This window comes from Callospermophilus lateralis, chromosome 13 (genome assembly GCF_048772815.1).
Source record: "Callospermophilus lateralis isolate mCalLat2 chromosome 13, mCalLat2.hap1, whole genome shotgun sequence".
NCBI lineage: Eukaryota > Metazoa > Chordata > Mammalia > Rodentia > Sciuridae > Callospermophilus > Callospermophilus lateralis.
The window spans coordinates 28,296,861-28,320,519 of NC_135317.1; the positions used below are offsets into that span (position 1 = coordinate 28,296,861).

Here is a 23,659-nt window from a genome sequence, read left to right on the forward strand (position 1 = left end):
ATCTTTGCCTCACCAGGAAGACACCAGTGAGTTGGCCCAGTCACCCTGACCTTGGGAAAGCTTCCCCACTGACCATCTAGCTGGCCTGTTCTGTCCACCCTCAGGTTACTGCTCCTTTTCTTACCTTCAGAGAAAAATGTGGTCCTCCTCACACTCCACTAGAATTAGAGTTGGAAAGATAGACAATGTAGTCAAATCCTGTTTGCTTATTAGCTTTCATTTCAAAGGTCAAAGAGCATTTTTCTATAACAAAGGAGACTGTTTTTCTTTCCTCAGGCTGTCCTCAGTGGCACCTTGACAGGCAGGCACCTCACCCATGAATTGAATCGTTCCCAATCTTGAGGGAAAGTTCAGGAAGCAGTAGTGATCATCCCATCAGGGGAAAAGGATGCTCCTGAAATTCTTCAGACAATTTTGACTATTAGACCCTTGAAAATGGTCTAAATAAGTGGCTTATTTCAGAGAACCCAGGAAACGGAAAAAGCAGATTCCTGCAATTTTGCCCTTGATGTCTTTTCTCCATCTGTGTCACACTTTAGTTGCAGTTTACATAATAATGGGACAGGAGGTGTTGCAGTGCACCCATCAGCCCTCAGTCTCTTTCCCAAAAGCCTTGACCATTCAATAGACTTAATGTAAGTCAAAACAAAAACAGTGGGGGGTGGGGGGGATGCCACCATTTTTTCTGGCAGAGGATGTAGAGATCATGCCTGGCTTCACAGGGGCAGGGGAGGAGCAGAGGATGGTTCCTTCCAGGGACATCCCCAGGGCAGTAACCTGGACCTTGTGGTCTGTTGGCAGGCGTGTGGTCATATAGCACATCAGGTGGCAAGTCTGAGGGAAGGTCCATGGGGTGGCCACTGAGCCAGATGAGGTCAGTCTTCTGCCCTGGCTGAAAGTTGACTCAGATGTGCCATCTAGGAGTGTCCTGCTTTGGAGTGAGTCAGGACTGTTGGAGGATTGCAGGGTCCCTGCCCCCTGCTCTGTTGGTGACTTTCCCAGGGGACTTTCTTGGGATGACCTTCAGTGATCCAAATGGTGATATCCACGCGATTCAAGCACCAAAAGCAGAACGATAGCAGATAGCATCGTTTCTCTGTTTTTGAGGTGGTAACCAGATAGTGACACTTTTTACACCCTAGTGTCGATTATATCTAAAACTCTATAAAGCCAAGCTAATGGGATGGTTTCGTTAAGTGGATTCCTATAGGATAAGGCATTTGTACTGGGCAGTTGCCATTCTAACTATGAAAGTTGGACTTTTAGAAAGGGGAAAAAAAACAGGGCTTTTGTCTTAAATGACTATTGGAGAGACTTTTAAAAACAAGAGGCCTGGGTTATGAGAAGACACTTGGGTGGCATGAAAGAGTCTGGTGCAGTTCCAGGGGTCTTTCAAAGTGAGGCACAACTTATCAGGTGGCCCGAGGGGTGGTCTCCCTGTGGGGCCATCGATTTGAGGGATTCTGATCTGCCAGTAGTTATCAGAGTGGTTTTGCCTTTGCTCTTAACCTCTTATGTGACCGACAGTCTGTAAAATGGGAGGGGGCAGAGGCTCAGGCTGGTGAATTTAAATTCTGTTATTCTACAGAAAGGACACAGAAGCCATGAGAATGCAATGCTACCTTAACATCCTCTCATTTTCTTACTTTTTGGTGGTTGAGAGGAATAAAGGCATGGGGTGTGCAAAAGAGAGGCTCTCTTCTTCCCACAGGTTGTTCCTTACTTAGCTGAGTGTCACCTTGGTCACACTGCTCCCTGCTTCTCATCCCGTCTCTCAGCTTGTGTGATCACAATCATTGTAGTTCACCATCCAGATGCAGAAGAGCCACAGGAATGACATTTTAAGCAGGAATACATAAATGTGTGTTCAGTGGCAAGAGGGCTAAAATTTAAAAGCAGCTTGTGAAAGTAGAGTAGCATCATGTTTGAAGTCATATCTTGGAGCCTGCAAAAGCAAGCCATGTGTTAAAGGCAAGATAGAAGAAATAAGCATCCAGGGCCCACGACCACAAGGCCATGAGTTAATAAGAGTGCATCTGAGGTGGTTCTAACTGGCAGCTCCAGATATTGGCAATGGACTTTCGACTGAGGAGAGGGCTCCATCTGTGACTCTCAGGGTACCCACAGCTTCCCAAAGCCTCTTTGTATTGTCTAAGAATCACGTTTTATCCTTGTCTTTCACCTCAAGACACTGAAGGTGTGGTTGCCTTCTAGACTACTGAACTATGACCCTCTCCTTTTCTTAAGGTCAGTGCTGAGTTTTCTTTTAAAAAAATTAATCCAGGGAATTTTTTAAGAATATTTATTTTTTAATTATAGGTGGACACAATATCTTTATTTTTATGTGGTGCTGAGGATCGAACCCAGTGCCTCACGCATGCTAGGCGAGTGCTCTACCTCTGAGCCACAATTCCAGTCTCCAGGAGATTTTTGGCGGAGTTTTTTGAACCTCTAACTTAGTGGAAACTGGAAGTCAGGGTCTTGGTAAGGGGCAGAGGCAGTGATTAACAGTTGAACTTGTCGTGTGAGAGAGTCACTTGAACACAAAATGTAGCACTCGGATCAACAATCTTTGGACTCCAATACATGTTAAATTCTCCACATCATGTGGCTAGGATTGAGGGAGAAAACAGATCACAAGGAAATCCAAGCATGAGGAGTACGTCCTCTCTTGACTTGAACTGGCTTTCCCGCCCCTCACTTGAAGAGAGGCCAGGATCCCAATTGCAATTCAACTTGTGTAAAACAGGCACCTGATTTGCTTGCAAATGTGAATACAAAAGGGAGTTTCATTCACAGAAAGGAAAAAAAAACATAGCAAGTTCACTAATTTAGTCTTCCAGGGCCTTAGTTCCTTGATCTATCAGCCCCTTAGAATTCAGAGGCAGCCTGCAAAGGAATTTTCGATTTACAACATTATGACTTTGTTGATGTCTTGAATTCAAATCTCTCTCTCCTTTTCTTTTGGTTCTGGGGATTGAACCCAGCATCTCATGCAAGCTAGGCAAGTGCGCAGCCCCTAAGCCATATCCCCAGCCCTCAGATATGCCTCAAATTTAATTTGTCCACCAGGACTATTACTTTACTTTCTTTTTTTTTTTTTTAAGTAAAGAGTGCAGTCATCAAATGGTCATTGCACTTTTTTGCCTAGATTCAGAAAGCAAAGTGGATTTTGTATCTTTTAAGATGCTGAGTGACCTTAAAGACATGGTGAGCCTCTCTGAGCCCATTTGGAGGACACAGCTGCTCCTGTGCACAGTGCCATATGCCCCAAACAACCTTATTTACCACATTAGCCACAGAATTGTACAAAATCATTTTTTACCTTCTCTTCTCAGTACTCAAGTTGTATGGTATTGTATTTCAGAATATACTTTGTAATTTTCCACATGAAAAATATCGAAGAATACTATCCAAAAAGAACTAACATTTGGAATTAGAACATTCTAAATAGGCCCATTTTTGTCATGTAAGAGAACATTCTATGCAGGAACATTTACCCTCAGGCCAGAGGCCATAGTCATGTGGCTAGTACCCCCTGTGCCTGGGCTTGGCTCCTGCCCTTGAGAGTATACATCTTTAGCTCCTAACCTGGGGTTTCTGCTCGGCAAATGACAAGTGAATTTTTTTATTTTTATTTTTTTTGATAATTGGAAACCAAATCAGTAACCTCTTGTCTTTATACTCGGGTTTTAAAAACAGACACGTGTTTATTAAATATTGCCTTATTATCCAAACTGTAAAGTCAAAGGCTTAAGGGAAACTTCCTTTTAAAAAATGGTATCTTTAGAACATCAAATCTTGCTTCTCATCCTCCCCAGTTTGGTAAAGTTTAGAAACCTTGGTGCAAGTTTCTTTAACCAGTATGATGTTCTTTTTCTTAAGGTCAGAATTCACTTTACCATCTGATCTATAGTATCTTTCTCTAGCACTGTGTCTATACTGCCCTCCACACTTAAGAATATAAATAAATGTCATTAATCAGAGCAAGCCACGATGTGAACTCGTTATCTCTACATAAGCAATACTTTCCCCCACCCTGTTAGTATTATTACCAAGAGTTTCCAAGTAAAGATTTTCAAGAGAAACAGCTGTGGCTTGAAAAGATTTGTAATAATCCAGATGGTTTCTTTGAGGATAAATCTACTTGATCACTTAAAATTAAAGTCTTTCAGTAAAGTTGAGTGTTTTCTTTTTGATTTTAAATACTCTGTGTGTGTGTGCATGTGTGTGTGTATAGATCTTGTTTGGGGTTTTGTGGGTGTGTAAGTGTGTATGTGTGTGTGTGTGTGTGTGTGTGTGTGTGTGTGTGTGTGTAGATCTTATTTTAGGCTTTAATCTTTGGAAACAGCAAAAACCTCTAACAATGTCTCAAATTATCCAGCAATTAAGCTGGGAGAATACCTGAGGGGACTCTTTATGACAGCAGGAACAATTAGTGAAGAGACACAGTCAGACACCTACTACCCTATCTGGAGTATGTAGTTCTCGGCCGCTCTGAAAATTGACACTCAGCTTCTGCGCTTGATGGTATGCTGATATCTCACAATTATAATGCTGATTACAGATGGCTGTGCCATCTGAGTGTGAGCAACTGGACTGCCAAACTACCCATTTCTGGGAATCTGGGTGGCGAAAGGCTCTGAGTCCTGCTGGCAAGACTTTGAGGAGGTAGACAGAGGAGATAAAATTGGAAGTAGGTATCTTCTCTGTGCTCCCTGCTTTCCCCAGTGCCCAGTGTATCCTCGCTGTTTCTTGACCACCCAGAGATGCTCCCTGTGAGCCGTCTTCACAGACAGACTGCGTACCCCAGGATCTTTCTTCCATGCTCTTTACTTTCCCTTCCTAGGGGCCCTGCTCAAGTTTCAAAGTTCAACAGCAGAATAAATTCACAGCAAGATATTAATGGCCGGGCTGGGGATGTGGCTCAAGTGGTAGCGCACTCGCCTGGCATGCGTGCAGCCCGGGTTCGATCCTCAGCACCACATACAAACAAAGATGTTGTGTCCGCCAAAAACTGAAAAATAAATATTAAAATTCTCTCTCTCTCTCTCTCTCTCTCTCTCTCTCTCTCTCTCTCTCTCTCTCCTTCTCTCTCTCACACTCTCTCTTAAAAAAAAAAAAAGATATTAATGGCCAGTAAGGCTTAATATATTACCCCTTTAAGGTATACTGGGTCCTCAGACTCTTTTGGTGACCAACAAAGGGAGACATCAGTAGTGGAAATGTTAGGCTGTATACTGGCCCCAGACTGGTTCTGAAATTATCTCTCAAGTTTTACCACTGTATTTATTATACCTGTGAATTAAAAAAAAAAAAAAAGAAAGAAAGAAAAAACTTGATGAGCTATAAATGGGAGGGGTTGGTAATGGACAACAGGAGGGACAATTTTTTTTTTCTTTTCATTCCAACTTCCAAAGCATTTATGAACACAGTGAATTGTTGAAATTGTTGCTACAGGAATGCCATCAAGTAACTTGGGTGTGGAATGTCATGTTTGTCTTATTCTAACTTGGCTGCTGCCACTAGAAACTCCTGAATGAGTGGATGAGGGCGAAACAAATTGCAAAGTGTGAGTGCTTATTAGACATTGTCAAAGGAGCAAACCAGACAAATGGGAGGCTGCAGAAATGACCAGTGTTAAGCAGAACTAGGAGGGACCCCGGGGGTTGAGGGAGAACGGCCATTCTCAGCACTCTGTGGAAGCAGGGAACGGGAGATCCTGGAATGGGCACGGAGGCTGGCAGGACTGGCCCCTCGGATACGTGTTGGAACCACTGAAGAGCGCCTGGGTTTTGTAGAAGTTTAGCCACCCACCTGACGCTGCTGTTTCAAGCAGAACCTGGAGGAGGAGGGAAGCTCTGCCCTGAATGCGATGGCTGAGCCATCTGGCATTGCAGCTGACCTGGAAACGAATCCAGTACATTTCAGACCTGAGTTACAGCTGGCGGGGGGAAACCTAGGAGACAGGTGGTTCCCTTAACAGCTGTACTTCCAGTTAGGGCCGGCAAGAAAGAAAATTTCATGCTCATTGAGCCTGCCTGGGTTTTCTGGGATCTCTCTTAGCTCCCTGACCTTTTTCCATCATAATTACCATGTCGGGGCAAATAATGATACTTCTTCCTGCCTTACTGAGATAGTCTGTGCAGGTCAATGAATCTACGATTTTAAGTGAATATATTAAGTGATATATCAATTAAAAAAAGACTATGGCCGTTAGCTGGGAGAACACTCATAGAAACAACAGTCTTTCAAATACATTTTCATTTTCAAAATGTACCCAGGTCCCATTGCAGGAGAAGTACTGACTGCTGCATGGAAGGTGATTCTCTAAATTTGGAGGTCTCTATTTATTCTGCAAATTTTAAGATAACTTAGCCAAACACTGTTTTAATTAAATGAGTCATTATGTATACCCAATGAAGTTATAAACCATTTTTAAGCCCAATAAAGGTAAAAACAATTTGTTTTTTTAAAAATGCTGAATGAAACACTGTGGCTATATATGCACACAATTTGTAATTTGGGGATATATGGAAGATCTTAGGCAGACATGGCTTTTATTTACTGACTTAGAAGTAATAAAAGTAACACACTGTTCCCTAACTCATTCAGGAGCCAGATTATGAAACCAAAAGAAGACTCTTGGGGTGATATTTCCAGTCTTGACATCTGTTCCAGGACCCCCACATCTGTACAGGTTGTTCACCACCCAGGAGCACCCAAATGAGACAGGGAGTGGGGCAGAAATGCAGCCTCTGCTCTGCCCGCCAAGCTGCAGAAAGGGGCAATGCACACCTGGAGGTGGAACCCCATTTTCAGATCCACACAGTTTCCAAGCTGCTTGCCAAGCCTAACACCTGTGGTGCTGAGCTGCAGGTTGGTGGCAAGTGAGCCAGCAGTGACATCACCCAAATCCTCCAGGACATCCTCCTGTGGTGTTAGAGTAAGACTGGAGCTTATCTTGGTATAATCTTAAAAAATCTGTTTTAAATGGTATATATTCAGAGCTATGCATAGTTTGAAGAGGATTCCTAGTAATCAGCCCCAGACTTCACTATAGCAGGTACACAGGCAGGACAGGCCTTCGGTGAAATTGGAAAGAGCTGGAGATTTGGGGTATCTTCCTGTGTTCTCCTCTGTACATTAGTCACCTTGTTCCTTTCTCCTCCTCAGTCATTTTCCCCAAACTGCTCACACACCAGCTTTAGACTAGTACTTCTGGAAGAAGGAAAGAAAGAAAAAAAAAAAAAAAGCCACCCTTCTATTCACTGGAAGAAACTTGTTCTTGGAGTAGCCAAATTAATAGTAAAATGTAAATGACTAAGAATGATTGAATGTCTCCCTCCCCAAGGGTGGCATTCGAATACTGGTGTAGCATCTGAACCCAAGGTTCCAGGGACTCTGAGGCAGGGGGAAGTGGCTGAGATTTGGTCTGGGTGTGAAGGCAGGCATGCTTCCTCCATTCCCCCAGTCCACTGTGTTGCTGGCTCTGCTGGGCGGCCCACTTACCAGGACACAGGAGTCCCTCCGCATGCAGCTTCTCTTTTCCTGTTGCTTTCGTCCTGTGCTTAGTTCCTCCTTTTCAGTCCCCTATCACCACCCCACCCTTTTTAAAGGCCAATCTGAACTTCTCATTCTTGCCTCTGAGCATTTCTTTTTTATCTCCCAAACTTACTCTTCCTCAGTTTTCTTTTCAGCCAAGCAAACTGCTCCACCTGTGAATCTTTTTAAATTATCTCACCCCAGGAAGCTACCTGCTTGAAGTATCAGCTTCTGCCTCTTTTTTTTTTTTGAAGCTGTATTAAGTGAAGTTGAAATTCAGAACTTCTCCATTGCTTCCTTGCCTAAAAGCTGACCTAGGAGAATCCTAGGAGAAGGAAAGCAGAACTTGTTGAGAGTGTTTGTTAGAAGCGTTCAAAAAGCTTTTCCTGTTTTTGTTTTTTGTTTTGTTTTGATACCAGAGATTGAACCCAGGGGGTGCTTAAACACTGAGCCATTTCCCACTAAATTGCTTAGGACCTCACTAAGTTGCTGAGGCTGGCCTTGAACTTGCAATCCTCCTGCCTCAGCCTTACAGACAGCTGGGGTTGCAGGCATGTGCCACTGTGCCCAGCTCCTGATTTTCTTTCTGAACTAAGCCCAGTACAGCATGGTCGGTATTTTTCTCTCTCTAAAAATGATTACAACAGCTGACTGGAAACTGGGACTTTCCTGTTTAAATTTATTCCTTGCATTGAAGCAATTCCTGTAGTTTCTCTGGGGCTTACATTACACCAAAGAAGTTAAGATAGCTAGTTAAGTTTATCAATTTAGTAAAATATGGACCATCACAGAGCAGGGCACATGAACCCTGGTTAAAGAAGTCAAAATAACTGACGCACAAGCCATATAAAAATGGTCAGTCTGCCCGTGATTCTTTAAGGAGACTTCCTAATTGTCTGTTATCCCCATCAGTCACTCAAATGATACATTTGAAGGATTTCTCATCTTTGGATGCCTGGCATTTTTTTAAATGCCAAGAAACCAGGGACTCACTCAAGGTTTTGCATATTGAAGCTTGGTAGTCTGGCTGAATTCAGTGTGGGACAGCAGGTTCGGAATGTCTTTTCCAGATGAGGAGGGGGAGCTTCCTAAGTGTCTTTAAGAATGCAGTGTGTGGGGTTGGGGATTTATCTCAGTGGCAGAGCCCTTGCCTAGCACGCGCACCAGGCCCTGGGTTCGGTCCTCAGCCCTGGGGAGGTGGCGGGGGGAATGCAGTGTGGATGGCATTGTACTTGATTTTCCCCTACTCCATTGAATGAGTTTTATTTTGAGAAATCAAAGTGCCAGCATGTGATTCTAAATCTTCGATGGCTTGCTCTGCCCTGCCAGCTCCCTGCCCCCAAACCGTTTTGTTCCATTTTGTTCTCAGTCTTCTTTTTGTCATTCCCCTAAATAGAAGCCACATCAGGGCCTTAGTTCATTTGAGTTCATTTGTCTCTGCCCGTTGCCCTGCTGTGGGTTAAGCTCTTACCATCCCTCTCTGGCTCTGTACCTTAGGAGCCTTTCCTAAGGTTGAGGTGAAAAGTCCAGTCTTGGTGAGCACCTTGCTCCATCTTTTTCCTCATCCCCCATTTACCAAAGAAGGCCAGGCCACATCTTTTTCCTTCACATTTCTCAAGTGTTTGTCTACTTCCTTGTACAAAACGTGATTGTGCTGAGAAATTTTAATGCTTATTAACAGATAATCAACCAGTATCTTCATAAGTTGGAGAAGAGAACAGCCACTCCTCAGGACACCATTCTCTTTGGTTCAAGAGGTTGAGGGTCTCTGCCAGTCTGCCCTTGGGAGGCTTCAGACTTGGCTTCCACCAGCACTTAGAAAGGAGGAATCTGGAGTTGTGCTATCACCATATTTGGTACATAGGCCAGAGTCTGCAGACATCTGTGGGGGCACACACCCATTCATATTGTAACTTAATTTCTAAACAGCTCACAATATAGCCTTTCATTCTGTGGCCCACAAGGAGTGGGTGGGCGGAACTTTGCAGTTATGTACCATAGTAGAGATAAAGAATATGGCGCTACTAGTCCAGCTTTTAAGAAACTTATAATCCAGTTGTCTAAACCTTTGAGTTTAAAAAGTGTTTTAAAAGTGTGATGTTCTAGAGATACTCTTTTAAGAAAATTACAGTTAATGTAAGTTGATGCAATTGTTATTGTGGTTAAAAAAAAATAAAAAACTCCTTTCTAAGTAGTTGTACGCTCTAAGTCCCATTAACACCTCACCCAACCACCACCTCCCACCCACATTCCTGAATAGCTGTATTCCAGATAGTTGGCGCACAGTTATGAATTGATCTCCAATGTGGGTAAAGCTAATAAATGTGATTTAGGATGAAAGGTACTGTGTAAGTGCTTGAGATGTTGTTATTACTGTTCTCATGTGCTTTATTATTTTTAAATTGTGCATCCTTTTAAGTAGATTATTTGTTCGCCACAGTCTCCATTATATCTAAGCAAAGCATTCACAGAAATTTCTAAAACCTTTTCATTTCTCTCTGTAGGTTGTTGTTTCGTAACATTTTATACAAGAAAAGCTGCACTTGAGGCCCAGAATGCACTGCACAATATTAAAACTTTACCTGGGGTGAGTCGGTTTACTTTTGTACCAAAATCACTTTATTGCTTGAAAATGGTCTTTTCAACTGAAGGTTCTAGTTATGGGTTCTTAGTGCCAAAAATGACTTTGGTCTTTTGAGGAGTGTGGGCTGACCCCTCTATTCCCCACGGCAGCCAAACCCGCTGGCCAGCCCATAAAGGCATGCTGGCATTAACGCTGACGGCAAGAGCTCTCACATAGCCTGTCCCCTGGTTAGAAAATCAGAGTGACCCCACTGGGTACCGCAGCTGCCAAAGGGTATTGGGTGGGCTGAGATTTTAAAAGGAAAAAACAACCCAATACACACAAGGGAAGCAAATGGAAAAGTAAAAGCTTTTACTCACCAGGAGCCCCTTTTCAAATTTAGTCTTTGGATTTTTCTTTTGAAAGGACAAAATGTACCCTGTACAGCCATAATGTTAAGCCTCCTAATGATTTCTAAACAGTCAATGGTGGTTAACAAAGTCAATGTTTTAATGCCCAATTTGGGGCTTTGTGTTGATACAGAACAGAAAATACAAAGCTTACCATCTTTTTTTCCATTTCCTTCACAATAATATTTGATGATTAGTGCAATTCACTAGAAATGAACCAATGTTGCATACAGCAACTTCATCCAAGTACTTTATTCTTAAGGGATTCTGTGGTATTTTTGTACATTGCATGCTGGTATAAACTTCTGAATGCTGTTCAGATATTTTCCCCATTTGCCCAAATATCAGTGATGAGTTAATTGTGTAACATAATAGTATGCATTGGTTATGATGAAGAACTTGTGGGAAACCTATGATGATGGTGATGATGATCTTATGGAAATCTTATTTGATTAGAATAAAAGAAAGATCAAATAACCATTTTTGATCAAATAAAAGATCAAAAACCTGATTTGATAAGAAGGAAAAAAAGATCAAATTACCATTTTCAGGGTGTAGCTCCCTGTCATTTACCATTCTCAGTAAGCATGCACAAACGTGTGCACATTTTAACATAGGAACATGTAAGTGTCTGTCTTATCCCCCTTTCTCCCAGAAAACATAGCATTTGTTTAATTCACCCTAGACCCTGAACATTTTATGGTATTTATAGTGGCAAGATGCTCAATAAAATATTCTCAGAATATTAGCTTGTTAATTACCCAAAGTAATAAATCTTGAACCTTGATCTTGAATCACACTACTTTCGTTTTTCCTTTTTTTATGATAGCAAATCAAAGAACAGAAAAGCAACTGTATGTAACTAGGACAGTCCCTCCCAATTTAACTACTGCAACTTCCAAGTTGCTTTTTAGTAAGGCTGCTGTTATTAAAGTCTAAGTGCTTTGCTTAGTGACCTAAAGAAGGGGGCGGGGAGTATTTCAGCTTCATTCTCCATGTAAATGGAATTTTTACAACGTAATTCTAGAAGATTGCAGTGTTAGGTCATATTATTGAATGAAGTAACCAAGGCAGATTCTGGCTGAGCCAACAGTAGAGGAAAATAATTTTTTCTCCCAGATTTTTATTCAAATGCAAAGACCACTTTGTGTTCCTTCTCTTAAAAATAAATGCTTCACAATAATAAGCATACCACTCTGTATGTGTGTTTTAAGAATTGCTTGATGGGCTGGGGCTGGGGCTCAAGCGGTAGGTAACTCACTCGCCTGGCATGCGTGGGGCGCTGGGTTTGATTCTCAGCACCACATAAAAATAAAAAAAAAGATGTTGTGTCCACTGAAAACTAAAAAATAAATATTAAAAAATTCTCTCTCTCTTTCTCTTTAAAAAAAATGAGATGATAAATTGTTGTTTATCATTTAAAGAATAGTATAGTTTGCCAAATAGCACCATATTCTAACTGAATGCAGAGCTTGGTTAATTTGCATGCATCCTCTCCACTAGAAGCACAGCCTGAGCATACCTCTTCCTGGGGAGATGGTCTCCAGGGATCCACACTGGTGTGAATAGGACATGTGGAAGCACATGGAAGTACTGATGATCATACATCTATTTGGGATAGCTTACTCTGACCCTGTTCTTAAACAAATGGCATCTTCAGTAATTTTTTTTTAATATTGCACCTTTTCTTTCCCCTTAAAAATTCTGCATGTAGAATTTAGAAGTGGCAACTTTGGAGACCCATTATGAAGGATAGTAATTTGGAAGCTGGAAAAGCTCATTGGCGGATTGTTTTTGGATTTCTTTTTTACCCATTTCAGTTTTATATGTCCAATTACTTGAGGCAGGATAAACAAAGACTCAAAGTCAGATCTCATTTGTAAGGCGGATAGCCCTTACAGTGTGCAATACTTGCTATTGCCATTTCAAAGTGGTAAATGGGGACAGAGGTCCACATCTGCCATTTGTGTACAGCTTGATCTGATCAGCATCACCCTTAACAGCTACAGGAAATGCATGAAAGTGGTTGCCTTTCAGTTGTGTGCCTTTGGTGGACAGGAAGAAATGGGACCAGACATGAAAGATTAATGCATATTCTTGGGGAAAAAATATTACAGTGTGCCTTGCTGTTTGATTACAAGCCTTGGAATTAGTCAACATTTCCATAATTCTAAACCAATATACACCTGTTTTCCCACTGTGATGTGAAGGCACAACTTAATTTAACAGAAACCCTGCTGTGCTAAACCTCTCATTAAATACCAAGTGAGTTCGGTAATTTAAAGTTGTAGCACTACTATTTTAACTGGTTGCCTTCATATTATGAAATTAATAAGAAATTAATGATGCACTTTGCCATATGCCTTCAATTTCTTTCTGAATAAAAATAAAAGGGATAAAGAAAAATGCATCACCAGCTGACACTTTAAAGCTTTTCTGGTTGTAATCATTTTCCTGCAGATAAAATCCATTAAAAAGGCACTTGCTGCCTTTTTTTTTCTAAAGTGTCCAAAACTTTCAATTTATAACAAGATCAAATAGTGTTGGGTTGTTTTTTTCCCCCTCCCTGTATGTAATTTTCTTTTGCAATTGATGTTTTGAATCATAAGGAACTTTTATCATGCAACCAAACTTAATTAGTGTTTCAGGGTTTGCTTTTTCCTTTATGCACCATGTCCCTGTCTTGAAAGCAACAAAGGACTTGGTTGGTACAGGAGGGGAAACAAACTGATAGGATTCTCTGTTATGCAGGGGAACCTGTCTCCTCTTTGATTTTAATTTAAAGGCACCCTCCTTTTTATGTGCTTCCTAGACTTTGGAGACCCTCTTTCCTGGGGGCAGGAGAAAGGATGGTGGGATTGAGGTACAGGATCAGAGCCTTACTGATCACTGCAAAATAAATGGGGACACATTTCTCAAACCTGTCTCTCGCTGTGTAACGGAGAATGATAACGGATCTTATATCTTCAGGAAGTTTAACATAAATCCCAGAAATATAGTAGTCAAAATAAATTAATTTTACAGCTCACCATGGACAGTAAGGAATGAGAGACTGGGAGTCACGTCCTTGGTTTGATCAAGCTCTCTAGAAATTGTTGCTTGACGCTTAAGCGACAGATCAGATCTTAGGTACGGTGCCCGTTCATTATTGGTATTTCATGAGATTAATAAACCACAAATGATTATTGAGTGCCTACTGTGTGCCATGTACTAAAGTAGATATTGGGAGGAGATGGCAGACAGCAATATGGCCTCCAAGTGGCCTATCTATAAGGATGGACAGTGGATAGACACCTAATACATGCTTGGTTTATGCTTTAGTGCTTTTCTGCTTCTGATGAAATACTGGTTCCATGCATGACTGTCCTTGAGATCCCTCCAAAGTAGCACTGTTATAGCCTGAGGGACTATGATAGTTCTGTCTGCTTGGGCTGGGCTGCTAGGAGCCTCTGGCATTTCCCACTGCCATGCCATTTGTGTTCTCCGACAAACTTTGGTTGTTTCTGCTTTCATGGTGCCACAAACTGGGTGTGAGGAGAGCCTCCTTCATTGAGCATTTCAGGTAGGCACCACTGACTGGTTGAGTCATTCAGCAGAAATGTCATTGTCTGCCATTATGGATCCCAGGGAGAAATCCTCATAAAAGCCACCTGGAAGATTCATTTTATTTTCATAGACCTAATTTAACTCTATTAAAAAAAATAAAATAAAAAGACCTTGATTGAAGCACAGGAAAATCTACCAAGACCTTTCAGTGATCAGATTGTCAAGGCCAAAAATCCTTGTGCCAGTGTCAGCACCCTGCCTTATGTCATTCCTTTTTCAAGGTCTTAACACATATCGTCTCCAGCAATAAGACTTTTTGATTGGAAATCCACAGCAGTATCATTAGAGCATTCACTGTATAAATTAATTTAATTAAGGATGTAATAACAGAGAGGAATACAGTTTTGAAAAAGCTCTTAAATTTTAACAGCAAGGAGGAATCTGGAATCTAAATGTCTTGTAAAATATTAATTGCAAATTTCTTCCAGACATTTTCTCTGAGTATGCCTCACCCTTTTCTTTTTAGAGTCACTACCAGTTTTATTAAATGCAGTTTATATTAAGGAGTTACTGCCCTAAGAGAACATTTGTTTAGCGCACTCCATTTCAGCGGTGGCTCACTGGAAGGTATTTTATAACAACACACACACAATCTGAGCAAGGACGACACGTAGATTTGAGATATAAAAATAAATGAGCCTCATCCAGTGGGAGGAAGATGTAAATAAAGTGGCCTCCTGGGACCAGCGTGTTCACCCACCAGAAGTGAATGGGCCTTTTCCTGGCCTGCCCTGGAGATGATTTACCTGTGTGGGCAGGCACCTTCTCCCAAGCCGCCTTTAGCTCAGCCCTCTGTAGGATTGTCCCCGTGTCCTTTACTGGTGGAATCTAGGGCTTACTCTTTTCAACAGAACAGCTTGACACTTTCTCTTAATTTCCCCATTGTAATACATTTAAGGTACTCATTTTCTTTGAAATGCCTCTCCTGATATCTTTAATGCCTTTGATCTCAGAGCCATGATTATTAATATTTTTGCCATTACCACCACCATCATTATTATTTCTGTCATTATCTCTCAACCCTCATCTCCAGACATGGGAAATTTTCTCATACAATGCTCCAACTGAATCACAACCTAACTAGGACAAGTTCGATTTTTTTATTTTGTTTTGTTTTCCTCAGATGCCTTTCATTTAAAATTGTTAGCCGGGGGTGGGGAGGCCAGGATATCTGTGTTCATTAAAATTGTTCACAATAGAGTTCCTTAAAGTTGTGTGTCCTGTGTAGCACAGCGAACATCCATTCATTGATTCATTCAAAAAATATTTATTGAACTTTTATTGTTTGCCAGGCACGGCTCTAGGTACCAGGGGATGCAGGAGTGCATCCATGACCTTGAAAGCTGAGTCACCAAGAAACACAGCCCATTCATACACAGTTAATGTTTACTAAAGAGTTATTTCTTCCCACAAATACTCCAAATGTTCCAAAATATAGACAGTGTCGATGTATGTTCTTATATGGCATGTGTAGACTGGCCTGATTTGTTTCGTATACACAGATCTGTGTCTTTATAAATGTATATCCTTATGCACCTTCTCTCTCTCTCTCTCTCTCTCTCTCTCACACACACACACACACACACACACATACACACACACACAAATATCAGTTCAGTCAAACAGATATAGGAAGATAGCACTTCAAGTTTCATTTTCTATCCAGCTCACAGCACATTCTCACTTTACTGTTGTCAACTTTACTTTAGCCTTAGTGAACTGTCTCAGTTCCTCAGCATAGTGATAGTTCTTACGTGTAGATTAGGATTGTGGCTGAGTCATATTGCAAGGGGAAGTGTCCTTGAGAAGGGCATTTACTAGTGATGCTCCTTGCTGTCCATCTGAACAGAAGAGTGAGGGTCACTGTCCTGAAAGCCTCTGGAGTCTGAGGAGCAACATTCCGTATGAGACATTGTGTCTACAAGATAGTTTCTGTGAACGCTTCCTAGGTAGCAACCCAACATATAAAAAGTGTTTGCTGTGCAACATATAAATAGGACATCCATTTGTGCACTCTTTGGATTTACACTTATAGAGTTCAACCTGGGCTGAAACATTTGGCCTCATGGGACTGCATAGAGAAGAACCATTACCTTGCTGTCTGTATTGCTTCCATGGAATAATTGTCCCACAGAAATAAAAACTGAACAAGGGTGGGGCTGTAACTTAGTGGTAGAACATGTGCAGAGATAGCATGCTTAAGATCCTGGGTTTCACCCTCAGTGTCTGTCTCTCTCTCTGTCTCTCTCTCTCTCTCTCTCTCTCACACACACACACACACACACACACACACACTGAACCAAAAAGTATGTTCTTTTTCTTTAGAATGACTTTTCTATGATGTAGAGTGCCATGGTTTAACTGTGCTAGAGTCCCCTCAGTGCAGAATCCCCTTCCCACCCCAGCAGCCACACCAGGATGAAGGAGTAGGGTCAAGGTGGGGAACCAGCCCCAGTTGGGATTCAGCCATGAACCACATGATTGTGCCCAGCTCATCAGTTTAGGACGGAAATAGTTGGAGGTTGGAGAGGAACCCTGAGATCAGTGTTTCCCATCTGGGAAGGTATATTTTCATACCTCACAAAAGACCATGGGAAGTTGTTTATTTCACCCATCATGAGTTTTACGTGCCACCTGAATAGTGGGTGGGTTTGCATTGGGCTGACCATCTACCAACCCAGTAACTTTAACTGGCAATTATTTTGTATGTCTTTGATTAACTGAAATGAAGAACTGGGTGCTTTTAAAACATGACTCATTCAATACAAAAACGTCTATGGGAGAAGATGAATGAGAATTCCTGAGTGGTAAAAGGTTGAAAAATGCCAGGAGAGGGTCAAAGCAGGAACCCATTGCCCTGATTTTTAAAAATTGCTCATAATGGAGTTCTTCAAAGTTGTGTGTTCTGTGGAAGGTGGAAGGTATTATTGTTTTATTTTGCAAACAGCATCATCTCAGTGACATGCCTAATTAATAGGACTGTTGTGAGCACTTACAAAAGAAAGTCTAGGTGCCCTGGCACTGGTTCCTGATCAGATTTGCAAAATTGCCCTTGTCATTGTTTGAAGGATGTTGGCAACATGTCGTTATTATCGTGTGAGGGTATGGTAGGGGGACACGATGGCAAAATGAAGTAATAGATTCCAGAGATGATCATTTCCCTATGATAGTACAAGAGTAAATTGGTACTGTTAAGTTCACTTCTGTAGACCCCAGTTCCCAAAAGACTCAGAAGATTTCAAAAGAAGATCGGAGGGGGGAAACGTTCATGAATTGGATAAAGGTCTGGATGGAATTGCAAGGAAAGAAGTTATGGTGAGATGAGAAAGGAGGAAGTTTGAAATAAAATTGGGAAATCATCCAAATTCTGTCGTTGGAATCTGGGTCTCTAAGAATTCATCACTTGACTAGAACTTGAGTCCTTTGCACGGGAGAGGAGCACAGCTTAGTAGACTGTATCCACCTGACATGGGCTGGCCAGTTCAGGGCATCAAGCTTTAGGCCGCACAAAAGTTATGACCTGGGTGAGCATGGAGAGAATTCTCGTGGGAATCCCAAGGTTCTTCCCAACCCAACAAGAAGCAAGGAATGACTGAACCTGGGGAGGCTGAGGCCAGGGCAAAAGGATCCTTAAAACTGCACTGCATGGCCAGGTGTGGTTTATTCAAGGGACCGACGCTGGTCACCTAGGAGGAGGCAGACGGGAACAAAGCTTCTGTGTTTCTTTTCTAGTTTTAGCCATAGACTGTCATAGCACCCAGTTGCTCAAGAAGTCTCATTAGTATTGTGACATACGCTATTAAAGTTGTTTTGATAATAAAAACATATTTCAGGACCATATCATTATAGCTCTCACTACCTACAAGTCACTGAGATGAAAAGATGAACAGTAAACCTTGCACGTGGGAGCCTGCAGAACGGGACACGGTGACAGATGTCCCTTATACTCTTGGTCGTTCCTGGCCGTCATTGCTTCCCTCTTCCACCAGCACTTTAAAACACTTGAAATTCCTTCCAATCCTCTGAAAGACACAGTGGTCAGACCAGGACTCTTAGAAGAAAAATCCTTTTCAATCTTGTGGAATGTTCTTTGACTTCCTTGCCATGTGGTCATGTCTTGGTTAATGGGGGGGGGGAGGGGCGGGGCGGGGAGGGAATCGACCTGTATGACCTGACTTGCTTCAGTTATTGGTTAGGATTTGAGAGTAACGCTTTAGACAAGTCTGGGTCATTCCAGACTCGCTCACTCAGTTGGAGATTCTCTAGGCCTCTGCTTCCCTTGCCCTCTGGTCAGAGCCTACCAAGGAGCTCAGCATTCAGTTTTCTCACCAGGGAACAGAGGAAGGAAAGGGAAGGGGATGAACTCCATCCAGCAAGTCAGCCTGATTCCTTGGTTTGATGTGAAGGGGTGTTTGGCCTATTGAGGTTTCAGGATTACTGGTGGATTTCCTTTATCTCTTTGATTCCAGCCCCCCATTAGTATGGATCAGTGAGTCATCTGTGTTTGTAAATAATTTTATGAGTTTTTTTTTTTTTATCTGTTATCCCTTCTAAAAATATTTCAGGTGATGCACTGATAACGCTCATCTTGTCATACTGAGGACACCTGAGGTGCCAGAGGTTCAGTTCATTTCTCTGACCTTCCCTAGAAAAGCAGTGATAGAACTAGAAAAAGAGGCCTGGTTACTCCTCCAGTAGCTTGGGTTTAGGCCATTGTCCACCACACTTTAGGGAATGAGAAACATGGCTTGGGCCAACATAATAACAAAAATCTTAAAAGTAGTTCCTATCTTCAGATTTCCCACATGGAGACTCCATAACTTTAATTTTCGCCAAGGCACATGTTGTATAGTCCCCCATTTTAAAGCTAAAACCCAAAGAATGTGAGTAACTCATTTGGGGTGACCCAGATGGTCACTGAGTTTATAGGCAGTCAGACTCAAACCAATGTCTATGGACTCTGAAGCCAGGGGACTTTGCACCCTGCTTGCCAGTCCTGGCTCTGGATGGCAGTAAGGGGTCTCACAAGGACCACATTTGCCCCTTTAGGAGTTGTTCCAAAATAAATCAGAAGCCTCAGTCCTTCCCAGTACGGCAGCTCAAGATGCAGTATCCTGAGCTGATAGTGAGTTTGGGCTAGCTGAGATGTGCCAGTCTCAGCTGTATGGGATGGTGCCTGGGATCAAAAGTCAGCCAGACACCCTCCCACCTACCTCACCACCACCACAAGCTCATCCCACTACAGCAGACATTTGGCACACGGGGACTCAGCTTGGTCCTGGACATCAAGCCGTCCTCTCTTGTGCAGGTCCAGGTCTTGTGTGGTAGGTGAAGCAAAGTGTTTACTTGACACTGGGATACAGCATTACTAAGGAAGAGCTCTCTGGGAGGAAGCTGCAGCTCAAAGACTATCATGAATGTAAGAGAAACTGCTTTGCAAAAATCATTATAAATGCAACACCTTTCTTTGGAGGAGTGTAGCTTTACCAGCACCCTCTCATTGACATTCATGTTATTAGGGTGCTTTTCTTTATCTGCATCCACAGGCTTTGAGGGCCAGCCCACAATCTGCATTCTAATGCCTCTCTCCATCCAGCTGGCCTCCCTCCCCTCCTTCATCTCTCTGCTTCCAGAAGGGCAAGGTAGGCACCTGCAGATCATCTCAAAAGAGGGAGCAGAATCCCTGTTACCTACAACCCCAAGCATGAAGCAGCAGGGAAAAGAGCAGGCTGTGGCCATGGCCTGAAGTTGGGAAACAACTCGAAATTTCACCCACCTGCAATCAGCACACCCTGCTGCCCTTAAAAATGCCTGGAAGCCTTCAGAAAGCAAATAGTTCTACTCTGTTATTTTATTGATGAGGAAACTCCAGTCTCAGCAGAGAAGTCCACATAATCATCTCAGCTTCTGAGATGAGTGAGCAACTGGACTCTGCTGTAATGAGGCACTAGGAAGTGGAACCACCCAGCAGACACCACACAGTGGTGTGATGAGGTGGAGCACAGCACTTCGGGGCCAGTGCTGCTGTCCTGGCCTCAGCGACATCGAAGGCATGGAGACTCTGTCAGCAGAGGTGCCTCTCACTGAGGGCCTAGAAGCTTGGACATTCCTGCCCTCCTCTTCCCATCCTGCCATCTACTCTGTTTAGTCCTTCCAGAATATTCTCCCTCTTCAGCAAGAGGCAGGTTAGGATGAGAAGCAGAAGCACTAACTAGGATATTAAGTGCTGTGGTTAGTTCTGTCTGGCCATCACTTCCTGGTCTCTGTTTTCGCATGGACTCAAATGAGTGTCATGTCTGGAGGCAGAGGCTTAGGAGACCTCCACCACTCTGCTAGTTGTCAAAGGGGCACTAATGTTGGTATGGTGGGCTTTGGAGCCTGGAGTTAGACCAAGAAGTGCTCAGCAATCACTAGGCTCACCTTCCACCACACTGTCGCGCATCAGGGACAGGAAGGACTGAGTGAGTGTGAACAAAGTAGAGGTGAGTTTCCTGGAAACTCACCTCTACTTTTGAGGCTTAACTCAGTGACTGTAGGTCATAGCACTCGTGTGTGTGTGTGTGTGTGTGTGTATTTTTCCTTTTTTTGTACCAGGAATTGAACCCAGGGACACTATAGCTTTACCACTGAGCCACATCCCCAGTCCATTTACATATTGTATTTAGAGACAGGGTGTTGCTGAGTTGGTTAGGGCCTCACTAAATTGCTGAAGCTAGCTTTTCAACTTGCAATCTTCCTGCCTCGGTCTCCAGAGCCAAGCATATGTTTTGAACTATGAAATCCAACACTTCATATTTACCCAAACACATATTATTGTTTCTTTAGAAGACCCTGTATTTACACCCAAAACTGTGTCAGATATCTTGTATTAAATAGCATATGGGATACAATATACAGTAAGAGTACTGTCAGCAAGTCATAGGGATCAGAAAGTAGAAAGTTAATTGCTACCATTGCACATGTTTTACATGCTGGGTATAAAGTCAACAGTAGTTATAGAACTTCAGGATAAGGATATTTCTAGAAAATGTTGCTTTTGTAAATGTTTTGTCTGTGTGATTGCTGTTTTCAATGACTTTCAGAAATTAAATAATTTGACCAAATAACAATAAATGTTCGATTGATGAAAGTAGCCATTAACATTTATTGAGTGTTAACTGTGTCCTGGGAACTATGCCAAGAGCCTTATAGATACCAATCTTATACAAATAATAAAACAATACTTTGGTTTTTGACTCTGGTTGCCTTTTCAACTAGAAGTCTGTTGCTTAAGTTCAAGAGAGTTAAAGGGGCAATACCCATTAGAGAAAACTTTTCTAATGACAAATCAGTGAATATCTTTTGTGGCTAATGATCAACCTACTCCAACTAGATTTAAGTACAGTAAGCCCCCTCTTGGGGGTGGGGGGGATGCCTAGTGAATGTCTGAAATCACAGATAGTTCCAAACCCTATATATTGCTGTTTCTTCTTACACTTACATACAGTACATGGTAGACAAAGGAATGATTGGCGTCCAGGCAGAACTGAGCAAGACTTCATCGTGCTATTCAGAATGGCATGCAATTTAAAACTTACTCTTTATTTTAATTTCTGGAAATTTCCATTTAATATTTTTAGACTATGGTAGTTGAAACCCTTGACTATGGGTAATTGAAACCATGGAAACCTCTGATAATGGAGTCTTCCATATGAAGTAAAAGGCAACTTCCAGTCCATGGAGACTAACCTCAGCCTGTCTTTCTGTCCTTTGCTCAGATCTGACTTAGTTTACAAATATTCGTAGATCCTATCATTTAAGTAGGCGCAGAAGCTTTAGCCTAGATTTTGATTAGTTCCATCTTTTCTGCGGTTCACAGAGGCACTAACTAGAATCACAACTCTTAAAAAAATATTCTCACAAGTACCACAGATACTTGTTAGTTGTTAGAGAATCTCAATTACCCCTCAGTCACCGCCGTCTAGTAAAGCCTCTATAAGTCATTAACAAAATCTAAATATCAGTAAGGACAATTAAAAATAAGAGTCAAAAGCCAGGGAAATCCTAAAGTTCATTGCAGTCGATTTTTGTCTGTTCGAATTTGTCATATGGGCTAATAGAGGAAGAAAGGGCACCGGGAGGAAAGCAGGCCAGAGCCAGTGACACACTACAGGCACAGACGCATGTGTTATTCAGCCTTCTCACTTCACAGATGAAGAAATCGGAGCCCAGAGAGCTCAGCTATAGCTCATGTGCAAAATGTCACATAGCCAGTTAGCAGTGGAGGCAGGACAGCAAATCATGTCGCTCTCTACAATTTATCTACAAGATCATGTCAAATACATTATTTTAAAACATCAGAAATGCAGAGCCCAGATTACCAGTCGGTCTGTGATGTTACCCCCCAGGATGTGAGGCTGTTGAACTTGATGCCTCCTTTTCTCATTTCCATTCTCTAAGAAGGACCCAGAGAGGTTATAATAATATTCTTCCCAGCCATTTACCTAAAAGGAGGTAGATGCATTTATAAAGAATTGATGAAGAGCGTGGAAAGTAAGTGGTCCTTAATTCTTAAGTCTATTTGCATTTACAACTCAGGCAGTAATGTGCAACTGAGGCTGCACAATAAAACTGCTTGCAGAGCTTTTGAAAGTACTATGGCTGTGCAGTACCCCAGGTGAAGTAAAGAAGGACCTCTGGGATGGGAGCCTGGCATCGGTATTTTTAAAGCACTACAAATAAGTCCAGTGTTGAAGCTCGTTTGAGAAGCACTGTTGGAGGAATGAGCCGTCATTAACCCCAAGGGCTGGGTGTTGATCAACTTGTTTCCCAGGTCCACCCTTCATGGGGGCATACTCTTATCTCTTGACCGTCTTCCCACAAGTACAGCATAATTCTGCTAACTCGGTGTGCTCTGTGAATTGGCAGCATTGCAGTCATCTGAGAACACATTCAAAATGCCCAGACCTGCATTTAAATTGGATCCCCTGGGCTGGGGTTGTGACTCAGCAGTAGAGGGCTCACTTAGCACGTGCGAGGCCCTGGGTTCAGTTCTCAACACCACACAAAAAGAAATAAATGACATGGAGGTATTATGTCCAACTACAGCAAAAAAAAAAAAAAAAAAAAAAGTATGTATATATGTGTGTGTGTGTGTGTGTGTGTGTGTGTGTGTGTGTGTGTATATTTAAACTGGATCCCCAATCCTTCCAAATGTACACAGGTAACTGAGGTGACAGATGTGTGTGTGAGAGCTTGATTTTGATAGTCATTTCACAGTGTATCTTAGCTACGTATCAAATATCACTCTGTGCATTGTAAAAAATAAAATTATTTAAAAATTAAATCTGGGTGATACATACAGTAACATTTGAGAAGCATTGTTCAGTGGGGCTAGGCCTTACCAATGCTGTTTTCCTGGGTCTCACGGTATACAGAAGACAGCCCTGAATGTAAGGAAATATGCACCTCTTGCACCCACTGAATTGGTGTGTACTAAAGAAGAGCAAGATCTGCTGTGGCTTCCAGGCTTCACCTTCCTGACTTTTCAGATGTT

General features: G+C 42.2%; 1 protein-coding gene across 9 annotated transcripts in view; it reads left to right on the forward strand.

Annotated features, from left to right (window-relative positions):
• Positions 1-23,659, forward strand: part of Celf2 (CUGBP Elav-like family member 2) — a 502,138-nt gene that overhangs the window by 378,086 nt on the left and 100,393 nt on the right. For all 9 annotated transcript variants that reach the window (XM_076832242.1, XM_076832240.1, XM_076832238.1 and 6 more), the window contains one exon: positions 10,050-10,132. In XM_076832242.1, coding sequence (XP_076688357.1) covers positions 10,050-10,132 — 83 coding nt within the window. The remainder of the gene's footprint in view (positions 1-10,049; positions 10,133-23,659) is intronic.